This window comes from Sinohyriopsis cumingii, unplaced genomic scaffold (genome assembly GCF_028554795.1).
Source record: "Sinohyriopsis cumingii isolate HCF-2022 unplaced genomic scaffold, ASM2855479v2 utg002226l, whole genome shotgun sequence".
Classification (NCBI taxonomy): Eukaryota; Metazoa; Mollusca; class Bivalvia; order Unionida; family Unionidae; genus Sinohyriopsis; species Sinohyriopsis cumingii.
The window spans coordinates 131,901-157,811 of NW_028316162.1; the positions used below are offsets into that span (position 1 = coordinate 131,901).

The window sequence follows — 25,911 nt, forward strand, 5'->3', positions numbered from 1 at the left end:
ATTAGCATTTTCTAAAAAAAACATTACCTAATGGAAAATAACCTTACAGAATGATCCTAATGTTTACAAAATAAAAACCATAACCTGGATTACACTCAGGAAATTCCAAAACCTAGACCCAAATAAACATATTTACTTCTTCTATTAATAATGATCCTGATACTAAGCCTATACAGAGAGAGAAAGAGAATAACTTAGAGCTGTTGCATCGAAACATACTTGGGATCTAGGGAAGGCACTTTTAAAGTGGGGTACCTGCCCATAGACGCAATTTAGAATTTTCTTATCATTTTAATATGAACTCTGTCAAATAAAAGTACCCTGGCATATATTTTTAAAAAACTGCCTTCCCTTGCTACCATGTATGTTTAAATGGAACAGCCCTTAGCTATGTATTAGTTGTTTACACAGAATAAACTAAAAAAGTCAATTTGGGTCAAGCAGAAATTAACTCAGTTTTGGACAAGGTCAAGTCCAACATACAATGTTACATTACAATAGCATGTAATGAAATAATTTTTAAAAAAATAAAACTAACAAACAAACATCCAAATTAAATATACATAACACAAACAATAAACTCATGTTGTACTATCCACAGTTCTGAAACTTTGTGGATCACTTGTAATTTTGGGTAAGGAAGAATGCTGATTTATTCATAGTCGACAGTGACCAGACTTTGTGGATGGCCTGCATTTGGCAGAACCCTATTGATTTTGGACCCAAAAGGTCAGAGGTCAAGGTCACTAACCAGATATGCTAACAGTGGATGCAAAAGTGGGAATTACGCAATATTTGTATTAATTCATGCGCTTGGAGAGCAGTGATGTGCAAGAACACCCATAAATTAGTATAAAGTTGAACATATAAAAAAATACACTCTGCACAGTATACAACACTGTCACATCATCAGTAGTGGTATTGTAGCACTTGTAGTGACATCTGTCTCTAATCAGGTAGGCTACTGTTTACACATTGGGGTTTTTCAGCTTAAAATGAATGGTTCTTAAATTATTTGATTGGCATGTTGGGCTCTGGAACAAGTATTCTGTCATAGTTTCAACCTTGTATCAAGGAAGTTTTACAATGTGTGTTTAAAATATGGGCTATCTAGAACACCAAAATGGCTGAATCACAACCTGGTTCATCTTCAGACGACAATTTCTTTCAGCAAATAATCGCTGATAATAGTGGCAATGACAATAATTTTTGAAGTTTTAAACTATATCAGATTATTGGAGCTGGGAATGTGTTAATGAAGATACCAGTGAGTGATTTTGAACCCGAAAGTGATGCTGAATACAAGTCTAATGTACATGCTGGATGGACATAAACAGATGGCATGTAGGTCAGTTCCGCTTTCCATGGTATTTTGAAATTAAAGTAGAAATGACTGAATATAAAACCTAATTAAAATGCAGACAGTTTAAAAGTATTGCAGTTTTCACAATTTAGCCCAGCAGGATCTTGTGCTACAAAACTAGATAGCTGTATCTGGTTTATGGTAAATTGAATAAATAACATATAAAATGAAATTAAAAAGTAAAGATATTTATTTGATCCAAATTATCTCTGTCCTGAAAAGGACACTATAGCACTGATGGACTCTGGAGGAGTTGCAATACAGCAGTTATGAAGCAGATGAGAAATCTGGCATAATAGTTAGCAAAGCACTGATTTAAGAAAGTGAACCTTTGGCAGAACTTAGTGAAACATTTTATTTTGAGGGAGAAGTATCATAAGGTCAATACCTGTGAGCTCTGGAAAATTGTACATAACCATAACAAAGAGTTTCTCAACTTGTTCAGGCTGATTAAGCTAGCTATGTATATGCCCCTTGTGACAGCTGACTGAAGGGGTGATCTTACCACAGTATAATATTAAAAGATAAGGCACAGACTAAATTCAGAAACAATCAACAGATAAATGATTATATGACTAGAGGTGACATCTTTAAAAGATTTTGACTTCAATAGAGCTCTAACAGAGTGGAGCTGGAAGAGAGACAGATATTGACATGTTAGAGAAATATTGACTTACGGTAGTTTCTTCCTCCCCTTCTTTTCTTTCGACTACCTGCTTATTTTTATGACAAGGGGGAAGCTCCCCCCTTTTAAATTCCTGGCAGCAAGTTCAGATGTATGGATTGAAAAATAATGAGTAGTATAAAAGGAACCATGAGCACTTTAGTTTTTTTCTGCATAAGTTTTAATGGCCACAGGATACTAGTGAAATGTACATAAGGGTGAGCTATGTACTCATTTATTATTCTGGTTTTAATCAGGATTTCTCCACAAGGTCCTTGCTGATGAGTGAGGAGTCACCAACTACCATGATTGAGGTAGATCAAGAAGATGATGAGGAGATGGAAGAAAGTGATGGGGAAGAAGAAGGTCTTGCACAATACAGAATGAGGAGAACATGGGAGAGCAGGTGAGAGCAGGTGATTGAAAGATTGATCGGCAATGAAAAGTTTAGTAGGTAAAATGGTGAACATGGAAAGATAATTGTGAGCTTAGATGGTAAAATGGTGGCATTAGTAATAATGGTGACTTTTTTTAAAGTGGGTGGTACAATTAGCTGAAGAAAGTTAAGTCCACATATATTTTTTTATTAATAGTATTCTTTAAATGTCACTGTCAAATGTCATCTAAAATTCATCCTCAATGTTTGACAAATCTGAAATCCTCCATTATCATCTTGTAAATCATCATGGTCTAGTCATCATAAATATCATCAGACTCCATTTCTTTGGCTTCTCTTTCATATGTGGGTGCTTATGTAGATACTCAGAGCTTGAGCTCTATAAGTAACACTTTGACCATACAGTCTGTGAAGTCTAATATATTGCGGCTGAACACATCAGTTGTGTGGCAAGATCAAAGGGAGTTACAATAATCACCCACTCTTACTTGGCACTGAGCACATGTGGAAAATAAAGTGGGTGCTGCCTTTATAATCTAACAAGGATTACAGTCAAACATTCACTGGAAGATGTAGAACTTTATTTGGCAATGAACAGCTACATTTACTAAATTTGGGGCTCAATCAAAAGAATTGACAGCTTGAAAACAAAGTAAGTGCTGCCTTTACAAGCCATGGGCTTATTGGGTCATGTGTACTGGCAGAAAACTTATGAAATATCACTTGGGAATTAAAAATGCAACATATGGAAAGAGAAAATACAACTTAAATAAAAAATCACAAGTTCTGTTGCACAAAACAAAGTGTTTATACAGCAAAATACAACTATTAATACAAATACTTGTTGTTACAAGTATTAATATTTATGATAGTTTAATTACATTTGACATGTGTCATGTATGTCAGCATGGAGGCCAAATGGGTTGTTGTGAAAGATATTTGGGCCAAATCTCACTTTTGTAAAAAGTTTATTTTTGGTTTTTTGCTAGAGTATGCTAATGTTTAAGTAGATGTATTCCTTTGCAAGACCAAGAATCATCAAGATTTTCAAGAGAAAAATTGTTTTCTGCTTGAATTTTATGAAATTTATCAAGTTCACTAAATATTTTCTTATTTTATGTTTTATGTTTGCTTTTTTTCTCAAATAAATATCTTGCCTTGGTGTTGGCATCCAGCTCAAAGTTACCCCATTAATCATTACAGCTGTATAGCAATTAAACCATATGCCTCGGTGTCAGCACTTCATCCCACTTTAGTTACAGATTTTGGATTGCAACTACACAGAGCAAATTCATCTAATATAAAGTACTGGGGGAGGGACTGTGATTTATTTTGAGCTGAGATTTTTTTTCCAATCTCATGATAATTTTTTTTTCAAATCATATAAGGGATAATGCAATGCTCTTTTGCTAAGAATCGGAGCAAGATATTGTTTTCCAGCTATGGCAAAGGAAACTTAATGAAAGTCAAAGGTCCCTTACCCAGAACATTAAATTGTGTTTCCCTAATTTTAATTATGGTATACCTTTGTACAAAATTGTTGTGGCACCCAGCTCTAACTCTGATGGTGAAAATTGTATAGGTTTTTTAATAAATTGTTGTTTTGGCTCTTCCAAAAATTTGATCTTGTTGCCTAAGATTACTTTGTAATATCCAAGGGCCATGTATCATTTTCTTCCATTTGTCTAGACAGCAATATGTTTTACCCAAGGATATATGAACACACATCTGATTTATTTTTGGGTCTAGAATGCCTGATATGGGGTAGCTGCTGCCTTGCACCATAATTCCTCCTGTTCTGAATTCTGGCAGCAAATTACATTGTATCTACCAGGCCTGGTTCTGGTCCTTAAAATGTCACTGGACCTAAACTGTCCCTAGGCTTAAAATCTTTTGTTCTAAAAGTTCTGATAAGGCCTTATCTTGATTGAGCTGTACAGGTCCTCTACACTTTCACCCATTTTGGAAGCTCATCCCCAAACAAGCCACTCTCAGATGTTGATACATTAGCATTACACAAAGACTGATCAGATGGTTACTTTTTATTTTATTCTCTTTGAAGTAGCACATGCGGTCAGAATCTGAACTGAAATGCTGTTTGAAGAATGCCAATTGAACCATGAAGAGCTTCACTGATATGGGAAACAATAACAAACTTTCATGGTAAAATGGTTAAATATGAACTAAAACTTTCCCTGCTGGAGGTCTGGATAGTGCATTACCTAAAACATTTGTATCTTGGTTTCCAACTCTTACAACCCAGGCTTGACTTTTACTTCAGTCTGAAAAATAGAACATATACTGGAAAGAAGGAAACATTTGTTAAATCTCTTCTTGAGATTGTGAGATATGGAATTTTAAAGCGATTGTGAAACATTTTTTTAAACAATTTAAAGTCTTGCAGATGTGATGGTTTCAGTAATGACTCATATTGGTAATTGTAATTTTGAAGCAGTTGTTGCTTTCTTACACATACATTGCTACTATTGAATTTTGGCTGTTTTTCTTTCACAGTCCTCATCCATATCTCTTTTTTAACCCTGATGGACACACTTTGACATTTCTGGGATTTAACATTGACCGCAGGACAGGAAACTTGATAGATCAGCAAACCAGACAAGTGCTTGAGACAGCCATCATGCCCACAAATCTATATGAAAGTCTGGTTCGCAACAGAGTACCTATTCAAGAAGATTTTGATTCCCTCTCAAGGTTTGTAACATTTCTTTTATATTTTCATGTTCTGGGTAGATATAATGGTACTGTATTTAAGTTAAGTTTATATTCTCTTACTGCTTTACTTATCCAGTTTTTATTATGTAGTATTTTACAATTATTTGAGCTACAGCTGATGAAAATGGTGCCACTCAAATATACACATAAGGTGGCCATCTTGAAAATCTCAATGTTATTCCTTCTGAATGGATTTTCATATAAACATACGGGGAAAACCCTATGTTTATATGAACATCCATTCAGAAGGAATAACATTTTCACTTAAAGACTTATTATAATGTCCGGTTGATATTAAATGAAAAGTGTGCTGATCTGAGACCCAATATGGCCACTATAGCAGTCATCTTGAAAATCTTGTAGCAGTTCCACCTGATGCATACATACCATAACAAGCCACATCACCAAATATGCAATCTTGGACTGCCAAATCCCCTGACAGTCGTGTTTTGAAAAACATGATTTTCAGGAATCTTAGCTGCAAAGTTATTTCAACAACAACAAGCAACAAAAAAAAATGTCTTGACTGCCATGATATAACTACCTGTAAAAAGTATATAAGAACAGGAAACAGTCCTGCTCAAAGCCCAGTAAAAACAAATTTAAAAGCTCCAGGTTGACGGAGTTTTACTTTCTCAATCATGGCAGCAAGGTGGCACATTTAATTCATTGCAAATACTGCAAACGTGTCTATATAGTCATTCTGTAGTATGCAACGCCTATCAAAATAGGAGCACTACCTGTATGAAACATATTCAACATGCTGAATTGACCATTCAGATTAGCTCTCTTTATTATTATTCATTATCTTAATTTTGTTAAACTACTAACTGTTAATTGACCCATGCTTTTCAGGATGATTGTAACCTTGAAAGAGATTGATTGAAAGATAGTAATAAGTACACACGTTTGCACAGTTGATTTGGATTGATAAAATATTATCACCCAAACTGGACAGAGGTGTTTATTTCTGCTGTATAACCTGTAAAGACCCCATTAAACTTAAAAATATTCTCCCCCTTCACCCAATGAATGGTCAGTCCTTAAATGTGATATATATATATATATTCATTTTTCTATAGAGACAAACATATCTCATGGTCAGACTGCATTAGATACAGTTCTGGCAGTGCTAATATGGTCGTCATGAACGACTCCATTCTTACCAGGATTTGCTTTGAGAATCCAACATCGAATTTGGACAACAATACCATACGATCTCTAGTGCATGCTAAAAGAAATGACACTTGCATTAGTATCAAACTCACCATTAAACTATGGAGAGCAGCAAAGACTGCATCAAATTAAGCATATATTTTTCAATCCAATGGATTTTAAAGACAGAAACTTGATGTCTGTTTTTATTTAATGTCAGTGTGGTTGTGATTATTTGAGTGTGTGCTCATGTGTATAGGATTGATATTTGACAATGCTAAGTTTGCCAAATATTTATTTCATTGTAAGTTCTTATATCACTTGTTTTAGCTTGAATAAACAGTAACATAAGAAAGAGTGAAAACAACAAGCTTTTAAAAATACAATAATTTATTTCCCTGGAAAAATTCTGTAAAAATGAAAACAAAACAATCCAAAAATAATCCGAGAATAAAATTTTAGTAGTCCTAATAACAAAATGTTCTACTGATTTCACATTCAAATCCCGACGAAGAATCCAAGATGGAAGACGATGACGTATGCTGCAATCTGTAGTGTTGAAGTCTACAGTTCCTTGTAGAAACAAGAATTATCACTCGAGTTTCTGATAGCTGAATAAATGTTTATAAAAAACTGTTCTTGTTCCACAATATTACATGAGCACACATATTTTCCAGAAAAATAACAGAACTAATCCTTTGAATCCAAGTAATTTGAAATATCATGTAATGAAAAATAAAAAAATTTAAAACTGACAAACAATTAAATTGAAATAAAGATATATTAAATCAGATATAATTAAATTAAATATACATAAAGTGTATTAAATGTTTTGAACAAAACAGACAAGTTTACTATTTTATTCAGATTTGAATTTCCAAACGTTTTCTATAGGTTTATATGGTAAGATGGCATACTCTCAATTTGAGAGTGCTGCTTGTCTTGGTAACATGCACACACACACCCCCCTCCCTTTGGAGATCAAAACACACTTTTTAAGTCTCAAAAACAACTGTCTGGGAATAATGCAGATATGCTGAGGAAAAGTCATATAGACATTAGAGATGTAAAATTTTTTGGAAATTTCTACCAGGTAACCGTCCATTCTATCAGTTACCCGGGTACCCAATGAAAGGGAAATTGTAGTAACTGTGAACCTGAGCTGCTTTGTTGTAGGTTCACACATGCCAACCCCCAAAGAGCAGTATAAGTGTAATTATTACTAATATAAGTGGCAAAAAAGTGTAATCTCAGCATAAAAAGAGCAATCTTTATATATTACTTGCCATAATTACAGAAAACTGTGTGAAAAAAACATATTTATGTATTGCTTACTTACCTGGATCTGCAGTTAAAATTCTTGTCACTAATCTGGCTGATCTATTTGGATTAGTATCTAGGACAAGAGTATAGACACAATAGAAATTGATAAATTATTCATGCATAACAATCTCTTTAACTTGTCCACATTGTCTACAGTAACTTTCGCAAATAGTCTTAAAGTCCACAAATGATGTCTGATGTATTATATCACTTTGAATTCTTATTTCAAAATTTTTAAAGTGCTGTTGATTTGTCCTTTGCAGGATGCAACATGTTTTTAAGCTGAACAAAATCCCTTTCCTCTAACATTTTCCAGAGAAAATAATCAATTGAATTCAGTAATTTAAAGAAAATAAAATTCAGCCCGACTGGTCACAACATAATACAACTTGAAAGTGATAGATGTTAAAGCACGTATGGCCAAATCCTCACAATCACAAGATTATATAATTCTCTACTTGACCTCAGGTCACAATTAGCATTTTCTATTAAAAAAATTTTCTAATGGAAAATAACCTTCTAGAATGATCCTGATGTTTGCAAAACAATAACCTGGATTATGTATAATTCACTTAGGAAACTCCAAAACTTTGACCCAAATAAACATTTTTACCTCATCTATTAATAATGATCCTGATATTAAGCCCATACACAGAGAGAATAATTTTGCTATGTATAAGTTGTTTACAATGAATAAAATAAAAAGTCAACTTGGGTCAAGCAGAAATGAATTCAATTTTGGACAAGGACAAGTCAGACATACAATGTTACATTACAATAGCATGTCATAAATAAAATATTAAAGTATAACTAACAAATAGTTAAATTAAATATACATAACAATATAAATTTAGCCTTTCTGAAACATTCTTTCATAGATGGTTATGATTTTGAAATCTGTCGTACATTTGTCTACATTATCAGTCTGTTGTCATGAATAATTATGAAATCCAATGAATCAGCTACATTCACCCACCCACCCATCCATCCAACCACACATTGATACCAGTCTACCTACCTGTATGCTTACACCCTCACCCTGCCCACACTTTATGTAATATATGCCATAAAATTGGCTATAACCAGTTAAAGTCATTATCTGGATTGCATCCATTTCAAACATCAATAATGAAAGGAAGTCACTGATGATGTTTCTTTAACATGTTTAAGTAGACAGTTCCAAATAATTGGACCTGAGAAAGCCAGACTGTTTCTGTTCGATTCAGTTTTGGGCCTAGGAAGAAGAAAGTAGTTGGAAGACATAGAGTGTAGAATTGATAGACTAAAAATTGTATTGGTATTATTTGTCCTTTCACTGATATGGGCTTAGAACCATTTGAAACTTTATGCATAAATTTGACCCTTTGGTAAACGTATTCTTTCATAGATAGACATGATTTTCAAATCCTTCATACATGAACCATGTTGTCATGGATAATTCTGATGGCTCATTTTGTAAATCTTTCCATTTTTAATAAATCTGGTTTTGAAGTATTATTTCATATGATGTTGCAGTAGTCTAGATGAGACTGAATATTACTTTTGCAAAACATTATCATGTGGTTGAAGGTTAGAATTCTATAATTTTTTTATAGTAACCAGAGATTCTTACGCATCATTTTGGTAACATTACTGATATGCTCTGACCACAACATATTGTTATCAGCTTGAACTTCTAAAAGTTTATCTTGCATAACATTTTTAAATTCCACATCATTAAAATGGCTGTGGAGAATATTATTTTTAATACTGTTTATTTCTCTGTTGAGTGGTTATCAATGCCACTTTGGGTTTTTGAAAATTTATGACCATTCCACTATGTTTACACCATTCTGAGAGTTTTACACGAGCATTATGTAAGTTTATTTCAGCACTAGTTTTAGACAAGCTTATGTAAGTTTATTTCAGCACTAGTTTTAGACAAGCTAATATCATATAAGGTGGTGTCATAAGCATAGAGAGGATCAGTTTCAATATTTACTGTTTGCAAATATAGATAATTTATAAACGTAATAAATAGTTTTGGCCCTAAAACAAATCCTTGCATTACTCTATGTCACAAGCTTTTTGTCTGACATGACACAGTTTTTGTCAACTTTTTGTTCTTCTCCTTTCAAATATGGCTTAAACTAATTTAAAGAGTTGTTGTTTTAAGTTTTCAAGTAAAATATCATGCTCAACTAGATCAAAAGCTTTCCTAAAATCAACCAGCACAACTCCCACTAGTCCTCCATTATCTAAAGCTTTGAGCCATTTTTCAACCATACTAGCAAGAGCAGTTTCACAAGAATGATTTGAGCAAAAGCTATCATACAAGCTATCAAAGTCTATCATACAACAGATTGTTTATCAAGAAAAATCATTAGGGAATCATGAGGATGTTTTTCAAGAATTTTTTATAAGACAGGAAGGATTAAGATGGGTCTAAAATTATTTATTTCACCAATCAGACCAGATTTATGAGGAGGTTTCACTTTAGCCACTTTCCATTTGTCAAGAACAGTATTTGTTTCTATATTAAGATGACATATATATATTATGCTTTCTGAAATGAAAGGTGCTGCTGTCCATAATAATCTTCATGGACTTTGTGTTACTTATAAATTTTGCAGATATTTTATCTCTTTATCATCCATTATGAGGGTATTTTATAGAGAGTACTTTCACAAATTGTTTTCATTACAAAGTTATGAAATTTCCTCATGACTAAAAGGAGTAATTTGTTCTTTAATATTATCAGCAACAGTAATAAAAAAGTTACAAACTCATTGGCAATGTCTTCATTCTTTTTGATGCATGCACCATCTTTTCTTAAAGTGCAAACAATTATTAGAATGCGAATGAGAATGACCTTTACTAACTCCATGTTCTTTAAAAAATTTCTACATGTTTCCTAGTTTCTGTTTTGATTTGCCAATCATTTGTTCCTAATGAGACATTTTTTGATAACCTGAAGAGTCTTTCAACCTAGTGCTTAATGTTGATCACATCTTTTTATTGCTTGTATGATTTCTGGCGTAATCCAACTTGTTTGAAAAACATGTTTAACTCTGCCTTTTGAAAGGAGTGTGCCTGTCAATGACATCTATAAAGAGTGAGTACCAACAACCTAAAGCATCTTTTGACAGCATCAAACATTTTAATAATATCACAAAGAACATTAATTTATTTTGAAACTTCTTCTAATTACAATTTTTATAAGATCTTTATGAAATCATATGGTGAGATGATTTTGGAGGTGAAAGAATTGGTCTTGCTTGATAATGGTCACTCAGGCCTTTAGCAGAGTACTATTTTTATATGCATTTTCTTCGTATTGACATTACTGCTTACATCCAGAATTGTAGAGCCATCATATACATAGCTTTTGCAATGAGAATCTTACATTGTTTCCTTTGCAAGAGGGTTTCTGACTTTGTCTTTAGACATATGCAGTTATTTATAATGGAATAGCAATTTTCACATACATTAGGCAGGACTGAATATATACTGAATGTATTAAAGGATATGTCTTCTTGGCCATAAACCTATGTCTTTGGCACATGGACTGCATGTGGCCAAGAAATCCACATGAGTGATATTTAAGTTGCTCGTTATTTCTGCAATACCACACTGAAAGCACAGCTGGTGATGCTTTCTCACTCACTGTCTTTCCATCCAGAATTCTCGCTTAGTGTAGTACATGTATGTTGATCTTGTCCTTGGTCCATCCATCTAGTAAACACACCCAAGTGAAAATTGTCAACTAGCTTCACATTTTGTGCTGATTTTTGCTTTAGCAGTTAGGAACTATTTTACTCCAGAAGGTGAAAGGTGGATTATGTCCCTTCCAAACTAGTGGAGTATTGGGGTGCCCTCTTTCTTAAAATGATCATCCATGTTCACATAAGCCAGGCCAGTGTCTTGGATAGATTTTTTTAGATGATATGATTGTGTTCTGATACATCACAGTCCTTTCAGGGGGCATACACCAAAGACAATTATCCAACATTGTGAATTAGCATTTCTGATGTAGTTATAAGCTGGTCCATCTCCTGAAAATACTCTAGATCTGTTTCACATTAGGCATTATTGCCTCCAACAGAGATAATTACAGAAGAGACGTTTCCCAGGTTAAAGAGCTTGATATGTTGACTGATGGTATCAATTATTGCTTTAGAGATACCATGAGGGTGGATACCCCTTCTGAGACCCGTCTCATTTATGACCTTCACAACTGATATAATCTAAAATAAGAACTGATTTACTGAGAGTTAGCAAATTTCACATGAAGTGTCAGACAAAATCTATGGTCTGAATATATGATCCAAGCAGCAAAGTTCCTAGTTTGATCTGAAATTTTTTTGTTTTGGGCCACCAAGCAGGCAGCAGTATTGAATGCAGGATGAAATATCACAGGGTGCAATAAGGCCATTATTTTTGTACAAGCTTGTTTATGTTGTTTTTATTTGCTGCCTAATATTTCATCTTATAAAAATGATGAAATACAGTTTTAAAATAGTTGTTGGACAATTTGATTCAGTCCTAATGTTATATTAGTTTGATATTAGAGCTACAGGGTGTTTGTGTGTATATATATATATATATATATATATATATATATATATATATATATATATATATATATATAACACTGTTTATTACTTAGCCAAATAACAATTCATTTGGCTTTTATGTCAGTAAGTCAGTAATAGGTGAGTGATCTCTTATCCACTATGGTATCTTGTTACAGGGAGAAAAAGCTGGAAAGACTGTGTCTTGTGATGGGAAATGAGATGCCTCATGACCCTGACGACACCTATGAATTGACAACAGACAATGTGAAGAAGATTCTGGCTATCTACATGAGGTTCAGGTGAGATTTTTGATGAAAGTTATTTGCTATATAAAAGATTCAATTGTTTTCTAAGTAAAACTATACAAAAAAAACTACCTTCCAGAAACTACCAGAGAGCAGGGCTCTCAGGAATGAGATCTTCTGGGTCAAATATGCATGAAATTCTCAAAGGACATGCCATTTCTCCCTGTGGTGCATCCCTGTGACACACCTCATTTTCTGCAGGATGCTCGGTCTTTTCTTAGTTTGGTCAGCCTTTGCCAAACTGCACAATATCTAAAGGTTAGATTTAAGTAAACGAGCAAGAAGCAAGATAACCAGTGGGACTACTTAACAGTTAATCCTTATCATTGCAGTTATCTTGTGAAAAGGACTGCCCCTCCAACATACTTCAAAGAACCCATGTTCTAATAAGTGAGTGTATATAAGTACATGCAGTTGATTGGCAAATAAATGATGTCCTATTTTGTTGTAACAGTGTTTAAAAAGAAACAACAGAAAATGAAAGTTCAATTTGATTGGTGACATCTGAGTTTCAGTACCTAAAGATTGTGTGAAATAATGTTCAAAACAGTTGAAGTCCACAGTCTAAGCTACATGTATTTATGTTCCATACATGTACAAAGAATAATTAATTTTTTTCTCTTGAGCCACGTTTTATCCTACCTTTTTCCTTACGGTCCGTTCTTAAGGCATTTAACATGGTTTACTAACTAAAATGTTTGTTCTGAATGAGTAGTTTTTTGCACATATTTTGCTGGTATATGTTTTCATTCATTCTTTAATATAATCATGGTAATTCATATGATATATATGGTATAGTGAAACTCCAGGTGTTTCCTCCTATATGTTTATTGGCTGGGAATTGAGATGCTATTTTACTTGGAGAGAAAGCTACACAGCATATTATGTGATCATTCTTGGGATTGAAACCAACTGTTGACAAGTTTATTGTTGTGATTTTTTTTGTTGTTGTAATATTGCTGTTGCGGTAAAAAATTTAAAATTTACTTGCATAATGTTAGACTTAACATTTTGTTTACTGAAAAATATTTTCTTTGAAGTGTGATATTATAAATGGCTAAACATTTAATCCTGATATTATTAAAGTAATGAGCACATGCTTTTCATTTTCCTTTTCATCCTTTTGTAAGTTAGGGAATCCTGAGTTTGTGCCACGACTCGCAGGTATAGGCTGGGGACTCCTGAGTTCCATGAGTGAAGAGTGCAGGACTCATCCTGAATATCTGTTTATAGCCCCAAGAGAATACATATTGATGAAAAAAATATAGCTGTTTTTACTAAATTAGACTGTATAGTCACACTAGTCTCACATTGGGGTAAATAAATTCTTGTTTCTTTTACTAGGTGTGACATTCCGGTGATTATCATGGGAGAGACAGGTTGTGGTAAAACGAGACTGGTCAAGTTCATGTGTGCACTACAGACCCCACCTGGAGTTAAGGTGAAGAATATGATACTTATGAAGGTAAGAGCAAATGTTTATATATCCTACTATTAAACCACATGTAGAATTGACAATTTAAAGTACCTGCATCATAAATCCCTACATTTTTAATTGCTTTTTACAATTCAAAACCCCACTCACCCCACCCTTCTTATTTTTATTTACAGGGTCTTGCACAATCTTGAAATGTTCTTGAATATTGATGGTTACCTTGAAATTTATTAGATTTTGATATCAGCCCCAAACAGTACAAAATTTTAATTTTTCACTGAAGCATTAGTTGACTGAAAGGAAAGAAATAATAGTACCATTAAAAAGGTTTGAAACTTGATCTTACTGAGATCTTAATTCCATGTTTTGTGGCTTATGTCAGTGTATTCATTAAGACTTTCAGTTGGGTCACTTATATGCTAATTAGTACTCAGCATCATTTGGCATTGTGATTAGCGCATGATGTAAATGAAGAGATGTTGTGCTGATTGGGCTGTTATGCTAATGAAGAAGTTGATAGGTGCTCTGTGATTGGAAGCATATTTTCATACAAGATTACCATAATCACTCTGACTAATGCATATGCGCCCATACAAAATTTTCCACATGGATTGGATATGGAATCCATACGTACTTTTACAGAAATATCCATCTGGACATTTTTATTCTATAGTTGAAGCACTCTTATGGATTTCATTGTATCAGTATATAAAAATGTTATGGATTCCGTACGTACTCCGTATGGAAAATCTCATGGAATAATGCTAATTAGTCAATGAGATCTGTAGGTTGTCCATATGGAATAAAATTAAAATTCCATATGGAATTTGGCAATAATCCATATGGAATTTGGCAATACTCCATATGGAATTTGTGAATAGTCCATATAGAATTGGCAAATATACCATATGGAATTTGTAAATGGTCCATATGGAAATTGTAAATAGTTCATATGGAATTTGGTAATAGTAAATTTTCCAGGCATACTTAAGGCAGATTTCAGAAGGGTTTTTTAAGCATTTTCGGTCTAAACCATAAAAAAAATCTGCTTCAGATTTCTATTAAACTGCCTAATGATTCTTAGACATTATTGGGAATCAATGATAAATATTCACCATAATTTTTAAAATGGATCATAAATTTTATTTTGACAGACATTATCAAATAAGATTTAGGTTTTTCTTGTCCTCATTTTCTTTCTCACATACAAAGCCTAATCCATGATGGCATCACTTAAGTCTTTTTCATTTCACTGAAAAGTCTGGTGAGATTTCACAAATATTTGACTAAAACTTTTGTGAGATTTCATTAAAATTTTGATCATTATATAGTATTTTACTGAAGTTTCAGAAGTTTTTCATACATTTCAGAAGGTTTCAGATTAATGAATATAAATTAAACAGGACTTTATTAACCAAGGTGATATTAAGTTTAAATGATTTTTTTTTTACAGCTGTTGTAATTATATGACATCCAAGGCAAGAGATATGGGAGTTAATAATAATAATAATAATAATAATGACTTTATTTAGAGAAGGTAACTTAATTAATTACAGAACTAATCTGCCTTGAGGCCTTCTATCTGTTATGTACAATATTTACAGTATATACAACATGATGTGAAGAATCTGGCTTGACACTTAATAATTAAGTGATTTTAAAAATCAAAGTATCAAGCCTGGAATATATGCACAGGCATCTGTGAACACATAAACATATATAAAATATTAATCTGCATTGAAAAATTCAACTGAAAATAATGCAAAATTAAAGAAAAGCATCCATTTGAGACATGAAAAGAAGAAATGCTAGAAGCCTGCCATGTCACTTGTACTGCAACTTGATTTTTGATTAATGTACAAACTATGATGCTGTTGTGGTCTCTTGAATTAGTCCTTGTTCCATAAGCAGCCGTGACAAATGTTTATCATGATATAAGTACACTTATTTTACACTGAATTCCAACACACCTAGAATATTTTGATAATATACACAATAATGCTTCATGATATTGAACAATGATTCTACATGTGGGCCAAGAAAATTCTGCAAAGATATGATGATCTTTGATAGACATGGGTATTTCACAACAATTCCCACCAGTGATCTATATGCTGTCCTCCTTAAATTCATCCTGGAAGTTAATCAGCTTTGAGTTATATAACTTCGAAATCATCCTGGTTCAATTCCTTGTTCTATTTAGCATGTTAGCTGCTACTGTAGAGCTGTTTATGGCACAAGAAGCAAAATGCTAGTCCTGGCGTTCAGTTTTCATACAGACTGACCAATTACGTTCCCATCGACTTTGCATTCAAGCTATTCTCATTGCCGCACATTTTTCAAATGGTTATTCAAACTCGTATCCCGCTCGAATCACCATGTTTAGCATTCCCATCAGTTTCGGTTACGCAAGGATTCATTGGACAAGTACTAAATTTTGACCAATCAGAAAGCTCTTTACAACGATCATCCTTTAAATAATAAACGGAACAAATACTTATTAGAAAGCTCGTTGTGGAATGGGACCGGATAGAGCATTATTTAACAAACGTTTCGGAGACGATATTAAAAAAAGGGTCGGTATCAAGAAAAATCAGATTCAGGTCAGGAGTAAAGTGAAATTCTGATTTAAAACAGAAAACAAGAAAACTTGTTTGAGGGCGGTTAAATCCAGTTTAAGTTAAAAAAATTCAACAACAACAATAACAAAATTTGAAAAAGAAATATAATAAAGAAAGATGTTGAAAGAAGTTATTGTGCCCAAAATAAACTATACAATTACAGCTACCAGAAACAGGAAATATAAATGCTGCTGAAAATCATTTAAATTGTACAAGAAACAAAAAATAAATTTTATTATATCTTATTGATATTTTTTACTAAAATGTCTGATATTACAATCACAAAATATCACTATATTTTTAGAATTTTTGACAAACTCTCAGTGAAATTTCAATCACAAATTCCCACTGATATTTTCAGAAATGTTGGCAGAGTCAGTGAAATTTTGTGATTTTGGTAAAATCTCCTAAATTACCATAATTTTAGTGAAAAAGGACATTTGAGTGAATGTCAAGAAATGTTCATTGATTTTGCTGAATTTTAAGTCACATATTCACTAGGGTATGATTTTTGTAGAGCATATTTTAATAGGAAGCCAATAAAATTACTTTTCAGAATAAACATCAGATCAAGCCCAAAATCCACCTTGCACCAGAGTTTAGAAGTCCAAAGATTCATCTATGCTTGTACTACCAGATATTAATTTTCTGATCATGTTTACATTTTCTCTACTTTTTTGGTCATGTCTTTGTTTTTAAACATCTGTGGAAATAAATTAAAGAAAACTGACATACATGTGCTTCTTCAAATTTATACAAGACATATACATGTACTCTAACTCCCACCAATATTTCTATTTGAATCAGATAGTTTAGGTTATTAATTCTTCAGAGAGTATTTTCCATGATGCTATAATACATGAGTCTGCTTTCCATATGGAAAAAAGTGCTTATGGATTAAAGTTATAACTTTATTCCATATGGAATTTTCACTTGCTGTGGAGAACTTATGGAATTGATATGGAATAAATTGTCTGATTCCATAAGTTTTTCAGTCCATATCTCTTCCATATGGATTCCATAAATATTCCATACGGAATGCATGAGAAATTTCTGTACAGGCGGGTAAGGCCAAATGATAAACAATGAACTTTGTCTTGTGTTTGTTGAATCATTAGTAGCTGAAGTGACTTTGAGTAGTACTATTGGTGAGAACATTACTCTTGGTTTATGTTCCGATCATGGTAATATGAAATTAAAGTCTTAAACTGGTATATATCTTGCCTTGATGCCCCAAAAATCAGTAGAAATATGAACAAAACTGCTTGCAAAATACAGTATATTTTGCAGTGTTAAAGTCAATGAAGATATACCTTAGGATTAATGCAATACTGCACGGATGTGACAGCCCTGATAAAAATGTCCATGCATTTGAATTTGGCTTTAAAGTTCCCACCAGTCAGTTGGGACTTACAGAACTGGAGTAATGTCACCTTGATCATTGAGTAAAAGTGCATTGGAGTGAATCATGAAAAGAAGGAAATATCAACAATAGCATTGAATTCAGGATAATTTGGAAAAAGCATGAAAAAGTTAAGGATGAGTTAGACATGCGGGTAAATGAGACAGCTAACTCCAAATTTACTGCACCTCTTCTTCCATGCCCCAAAGTACATAGAGCTTGAGTGTTTTCTCCTAGGTTTTGTTTAACCAAAAACATTGTGAGGTTCTTGTTTAACCCTTTACCTCATGCAAGCGCCTTTGGACACCTCTACTCCATTCGCATGGAAGCGCCTTTTGACATCTCTACTCAATTCACATGGAAGCGCCTTTTGATGTCTGCTGTAAACATCAGCCATTTTAAGCCAGTGTTCATAGAGCCACCTTTGGGGAAAACCTCCTATTAAATACTACATTCATTTCTGCGAAGGACAATTACGTCATATCACGTGGTCACTGTTTATGCTCTGGTCGATATCTGCTATTTAAAGTAACTGGTTCGTAATCTCCACTCTCCATTCAGTACTTACGAAGTTTTCACAAATATAATCACAACTTTGAAAGCTTCAATAACTTAGGTAAAGGCTCTGATATTGATGTAGGCAGGAATTAGTTTTTATAAATTATCAAATTCAGATGACTTAGTGATGTAAAAGCGGACAAAAACTTGTAAATTTCGAATATGAGAAATGGCAGCTACGGTTGGTCACGTGGTCTCACTGACTTGACAGTGAACCAGTTCACTCAAGATTTTAAAGCACATAAAAATTCTTCCGTGATAAATAATTACACAGCTATAGCAATCGGACTTTACTCTTAAATTTTTTCACACATAATAAATGTGTACCAAAAATGTTAGATGGTTAAAATTGCTGTTAAACGTAACATACACTACATTGCTTAACAGTTCACAGGCAGGCCTATGCATATGGAGTCGAATAGGTAACAGGTGTTCTATTTATAGCACACTGCACTTTGTAACTATGCTCTAAAGGGTTAAGAAGGAAATGCTTAATTAAGAAATTTTACGGACTTGATATACTACGATGAACATTCTTCTAAAGTTTATTTACAGTTACTTATAGTACTTGAAAACTAATTTTATAGTCTTTGAAAAGTGCTTGAATTTGATGACGAAATATCAGTATGAGTCACATATAATGCAAAATATGTGACTTATATTGAAAAATATATGAAATTGTCATTGTTAATTTAATTTTTTGTACATTTTATATGGACCCTATAATAAGGACCCTTGGGGCAGCAGCCAAAGACAACACACCTTTTGCAGATTGTTACTCAAATCATAACATTATCACAAGGTATCATGAATTTCCTCCTAGTATTTTAGGAAGAGATGCCATAACAGAAAGATAGATGCCTGAGCATGAGGATAGTCAATACCATACAGTTAAGATGAAAATTTAAGGTATAATGGTTTACTATGGTAATATAACCTCAACTTCAAACTACACTTTGGATTAACAATTTAAATAATTAATACACTGCTATGTAAGTTGCAAATTTATGGTTTCTTTGTTCACCTTGGACAACAAAACTACAAGAACAAATACTGTGGTTTGTCTTGTTTTTATGGGTATCAGTTTTTGTGGCTTTGTAAATAAAGGGCTTAGTTGTAGGTACTTACATTTGTAGATTTGGCCCTGTCAGAGTTTGCATATTTATAAGTATTTATAAGGATTAAACTCTGCCACTGCTTAAATAAAGAATAAAAACAGAACAGAAATGTGGTTGCTTGAATGGGTAGAACTATACTACTGCCATTATGAGCATGAATCAAACACCTGTCAGTATCAGCTCCTTGCACTTTGCTTTCATCCAAGTGATTGACACCAAATGGAACTGAATTCAAAGCAGTAATTTAAACTCACATATGTGATCTCTTACTTAAACCATACAGTTACACCATCAGTATGTTCTGATCATATGAATAATGCCATCATGCCATATGTGAACAAAAAATGGTAACAAATTTTGAACCACATTTGACAAAAAGCATCCTCACATAAAAACCTATTATGTTCATTGTACAAATGATGCCAATTCACCATAAAATATGACCACTGTTGCTATAATTAGAAACCCATTAATGACCTTATCTAAAAAAAACTGAACAGAATTGTACCGAATATGACAGGAAACATCCAAGCATAGATGGTTTTCATATTATTCTACTGGTCCTGTCTGTTCTTGCATTTAACTATTTGACATATATCAACCAAGCAAGTGATCTCCATGGGCTTCTCCATATATGTTGATGTAAATAAATTTATGAAGAACTTTGTATCCTCATGCTGCACAAAACTTGGTACATAGATTGCCCTTGCCAAAACGATTTGGAAGAGGGGTGTCATACGATAAAAATTATGTATGCCTACCCCCCACTTCCAGCTGTGTGGAAATCAGAGGTTTAATATGTAAAAATTGCAGTTATATATCTTTATTTTTAGCTGTACTTGTCATAGACCAAAAGAGCTTACGGGATGACCATTGTCCATTGTCTGTCCATCTGTTGGCACAAGTTTATCATTGTTACTCTTTCTATACTTCTTGATGGATTATTATGAAACTTTTCACAGATATACATCCTAAGGCCAAAACCTAACATCTTAATGGCATGTGAGTCAGGATCATATTTATTTATTGTATCTAGTTTCCATAGTGGACAGAGTCAATTAACAGCATTGATAAATAAACAGCCTGGTATACAAGTAATAATACTTCACGAACCTGACACCAGTCTTCCCAAATCTTTCATATATCGATATTGATATCATGGATTGCTAAAGATGAAACTCAGTTTGATGCATTCCAAATCTATCCTGATGGCTACTTTACTGTCTTTGGTCTTCATGCTTAAAATTTGATTCATCATTACATATAAATAATGGATTCTGACTGTAGTGATGAGTTTGCTGGATTTGCTGAAGTTGGACTGGTTGACAGCAGATGCCAAGAGTCAGATGGTGATTTTGTTCCATGTGTTGATGAATATCTGCATCAGAGTGGTGTTAACACTGAAATATGATTTTGTTCAGATCGAGCCAATTAAAATCAACAGTTTGGGACCACCTTAGTGTAACAATACCAATTCTAGGCCAGCTAATGGCATTATAGCATTAACATATGAAAATGCCCAGTTGTGAACCACACAGCCACACAAAACAAGAATGCTCAGGGATTGTTTCTATAACAGTGATGTGAAATTCACCAACAAATCCATCCATGTAGCATTTCACAATGAATATGTTGCACCAACATTATCTTGACCAAGAAAAAGAATAATCTCAACAAGGATGATCGCTTCAGAAACTAGTCTGTAGTGTGATCAGTATGTTTTTTGTATGAATGTGGTGCTAGGACCCCAGAATGCACTGTTGCCAAAGACTTCATTATTCCCTGGAAGGTATTTTCAGTAATTGCATGGTATTTTACCTGTAAAAAAAAGAGTAATTGGTTAGAATTGAGTTTATGTGTGTGTGTTTTTTGTGTTTCACCTGAAGAAGGCAAGATTGTCAAGCAATTAAGCTTTGTGATCACATTATTAATAGAAGAACTATTATAGATCCTCAGTGTTTCTGATGTGAGTAAAAAACAGTTGAAGCAGAACAACAGCTGTGGGATGAAATCATGCTGTTCATGAAATATAAACCCATGTATTTGCTTGTAGATGCTATTTGCAGGATCACTGTGGCAACCATCATTGATCTAGGTGTGGCAATAATCATTACTGTTGCATCTATTATAGGAACAATAATTGAACTTGTTGGAGGCAACAAGTGTCACTGGCAGCACTAGTAAAATATTCATGTTATGGCTGAATTCACAAACACATGCCCATTCAGAACTTGTTGCAGCAGCACAAAGTAGTCTCGGTACAGTTACCATGCTGTACTTGATTGCTATTGAGAATAAAAAGATTAGCATTCAACACCATGTTGGTAGAAATGGAAAACCACTATTGATGCCAAGCACAGATATGGAACTGAAACATTAACATACTCTATTTATAGGCAGTGAAAATCAAGTAAATGTTTTCATGTTTGCAAGTGCACCTCTGGTTTCAGGATTTGGAACCAAATCATCACTCATATGATTTAGCAGTAGAGGGATTGACAATAGTTGTAAGATAATAGTGGTTTGTTTGGTTCCTGATCTATGTTGAAACTCTGTTAATCTCAAACAAAACATGAAGAATTCCCTTTTAAAATGTTTAACCAGTCAGAGCTGTTTTCAGACACCAATTTTTGTTGTATTTCTGCAGTTATAAGACATGAGATATTAACTAATATTGTTTCAGAAAATGAAAAAGATGTCTTCTTTCTTATCAGAAATAGTTTTAACAAACTAGAATCAAACTGTACAAAATTGGGAGATCCATGACACACTATTCATTTGGTTGACGATACTAATATAATGAATACCATTTGTTTAATCAACTAGTTTATGTACATGCAGACTGAAAACAACAGGTTATAATACTCTTTATCAAAAATGGCGACCATTAAAATCAAGGTCATTGCATCTCCAGATGGCATCATCAGTGTAGAAGATTTTCTTGACAAGGTGTTCTATTGCCATGGAATTTGTCATTTCCAAACTTGATCATTTTTCTCTCAACAGGTGCATGGTGGCACAACAAATGCAGACATAAAGAGGAAAGTAGAGGAAGCAAAGAAGATTGCTCAGCAGAATACAGTCCAGTATGGACCTCACATGTACACTGTGCTTTTCTTTGATGAAGCAAACACTACAGAATCAATAGGAATGATCAAGGAGATCATGTGTGACAGGTCCATGGAAGGAAACCATTTAGACCAATGCCAGAACCTCAAATTTGTGGCTGCTTGCAACCCATACAAAATGTAAGTAATGGCAAGAGAGTCTATTAAAAAAGTGTTAACAAGATCTAAAAGGAATGCTCATATGCTACACTAATATGTTTAATCTTATAGGTCTTTTCTGTCATTATAGTTTCATGCCATATGACTGGCATGAGGCTTTTATATGTGTGGTGTAGGAAGGTACATAGGGTCAGCTGTGAGGTTTTACCTTTCTGAAACCTTGGTTTTTCACATTGTTCAGAATATACAAAACATGAAAATGAGTGACAATTTTTAATTGATATTTGAAGTCCATTGCAGATAATTTAATTTTTAAAAAGTGGAAGATTAATAGTGTTCAATCATAATCAGCAATAACCTACTCTGCTATCAGGTATATATTTTCAATTAATTTAGCAAATTCGCTGTTTTCTCCAGGCTGCACCCTTGCACTATTGAACACAATAAAGTTTGAATGGGTGCACGTAAACAGCATATATCATAAAAGACATACAAGCGATAGCAGTTTCTGCAAGCTGTGTGTCCTGATTATTAGACAACTTCATCAAGTCATTAAGACCAACACAGGCCATGTAGCAATTTTATGATTGATCAAGACTACCTCATGCTTTGATGGAGTTCAAAGCAATCAGATTGTAAAGAATTGAAGAAGACTTTTTCACTCTGAATACTTAAGTCAGTGACAATCATAATGTGTAGTGATCAGATTGTTATGTTTATCTATATTGAGTGTTTAACTTTTGTTAATGATTGTAGATTGTACTTTAAGAAAATGATCAATTTGCAAACTTGTGTATTTAGATTTGAATTCAGAACCTTAGTTTTTCCCTTTGAAAAAAATTATGGTTTACCTATTGTTTGTCAGTTTATTTGCTAAAATTTAAGTTAACAGACCTGACTTAGTTTATAAATTTGATGGAAATTTCCCATGGAAATGGTTTGGGGCTAAGGCATTTTGTTGTACCATAAGTTGGGTGACAGTCTGTATATGAGCAAAAAGTAAACAGTTATACTTTCCTATCTTAATATCATTCTTTTAGTTGTGTTTAGATCTAATTTGAGAGGAACCATTTATCTAAATTATTCATTGGAATTACAATGTGTCCATTAACATTTTGGACCAAACATTAATTTGTCTTTGGGATTATTGTGAATTCATTCAAAGACATCATGGAATATATCATTGTGATACATCAAGCTGTTGACAGACTTCTGGTACATAATAGATTAAAGACCTGGAATTCATTTGGAACACTCTGTATTTTTCGACTTGTGAAAGAACTTTTAGGGTTATTTGGGATTAAATTCACAGTACTGTAAGTTCATTTTAAATTGTCACTTTGAATTCTAGGGAAATAAATTATTTTTTTAATTTTACTAAACCTGTTGGGTTTGCTTTTTTTCTTCTGTTACTTAGTTTAATACCATGGAGTCATAACATGGATGCAAATGCAAGTAATGTACATTTAAAGACCATTAGAAATTATTAAATCAAAATCAGTGACAATGCCGGGGGTAGGCATTCCTTCAGCATCAGATACCAGAACAGGAGTAAGACTTTAGTCAATCAGGTTAAAAAAAAATTCACTTTAAAAGTGAATAATCATACTCTGAATAATTCCAAATAAAAAGGTTGACTTTAATTACTGAAATGAAACACAACATTTTTTTTTACAGTTGGTCAGCAATATAAAGGAAAACTCTTATGTTGGAGATATGTGTAGGCAACATGCTATTTAAACTTTTATCTGGTTTTCACTAAATGACTTCTTAAGATGTCAAGTTGATCTTGCTATCCTATTTTCTGAATAGACAAACATGAAATTTCAGTGGATTATTTCTTTTTGGTGGTTATTGATGTCGAAAGATCATGGAACACTGTGTTATAGCCTGGATCAAGCAAATATTAAAATATGAAATTAATGGATGAAATAAAAGGAGATCTGAGCAGAGATATAAAATAGAACAAAATGAGAGACCATATATAGCATATATCAATTTAATTACTTAGATAAACAAAATGGAAATTGTGTGAGGCCAATTGTGTGATGCATCTCTACCAGAAAATTAATTAACTCAGAGTTCTAAAAAGCAATTAACAATTCTGCTTACATAGTTATGGCAAACAAATTTCATCATGAAATTGAGTGAGTGTTTCGAATTTGTATTGTCCATTATGTCAGCATAACCTGATATGATTGCTTGCCACTCTCCATAATCAATGTAACTTATTGGTTGGAGTCAACTTGCTCAGCAACACTCTTGTCCCATCTGGTCATTCACTCTTTGCTCAGCCATCCACTCTTGTATCAGCCATGGATTACTTTGTCTTAGGCATGGAATCCCTAGTGTTATTTTCCTGATAAATAAAATAAGTGTAGACTAAATCTCTGTTCATTCTTTACTTTCTGAACATACATTCCACTATTTGAATCATACTACTCTCTGACCATCAGAATAACCATATAACATTTTACAACAGACACCCAATGCTAATTGGTTTCAGGTCATAACCTTACATTCAACATAACAGTGTCATATTTGCCTACATATTTTTAATTTTTTCTTTTTTCATAAACATTTAACATAGTACAGGAAAATTAATGTATTTCTCCAATAGAACTAGTCACCGTTACTAGTTGATCAATATCATCATCTGCTAAAGCTTGATGACAATCATGCCCATGTAGTGTGAACTTTTGATCACTCTCTTGACTGATGTCATAAACATCCACATACATGGCTGACAATAAATAGCCATGTAGTCCACATTGCTGGTCCAATGTTAATACAACCAATTTATACGTTAAAAGAATTCACATCTTAGTTAAGAAATAGATCAACCAAAATGTACTTCTTAGCCTAACAACACTATCGCTAACCAACAATTTATTGGGATAAATAAGAATCATACATGATTCTTGCATCATTTAAAACAAATTAAATACCTATCTTAAGACTTTTATCAAAGAAAAATTATGTATGAAATTAAGACACAGTACCTTTTGCTTCAAGATTTGCATTCTTTCCACTTTAGCAGAGCCATCTCCTTAC

The 25,911-nt window shown here is 33.3% G+C and overlaps 1 protein-coding gene across 1 annotated transcript in view; it reads left to right on the forward strand.

Moving 5' to 3' along the window:
• LOC149770911 (E3 ubiquitin-protein ligase rnf213-alpha-like) overlaps positions 1 to 25,911 on the forward strand; it is a 512,819-nt gene that overhangs the window by 121,787 nt on the left and 365,121 nt on the right. The window contains exons 16-20 of the mRNA XM_089948996.1: positions 2,285 to 2,433; positions 4,939 to 5,136; positions 12,368 to 12,490; positions 13,841 to 13,961; positions 22,637 to 22,878. Coding sequence (XP_089805122.1) covers positions 2,285 to 2,433; positions 4,939 to 5,136; positions 12,368 to 12,490; positions 13,841 to 13,961; positions 22,637 to 22,878 — 833 coding nt within the window. The remainder of the gene's footprint in view (positions 1 to 2,284; positions 2,434 to 4,938; positions 5,137 to 12,367; positions 12,491 to 13,840; positions 13,962 to 22,636; positions 22,879 to 25,911) is intronic.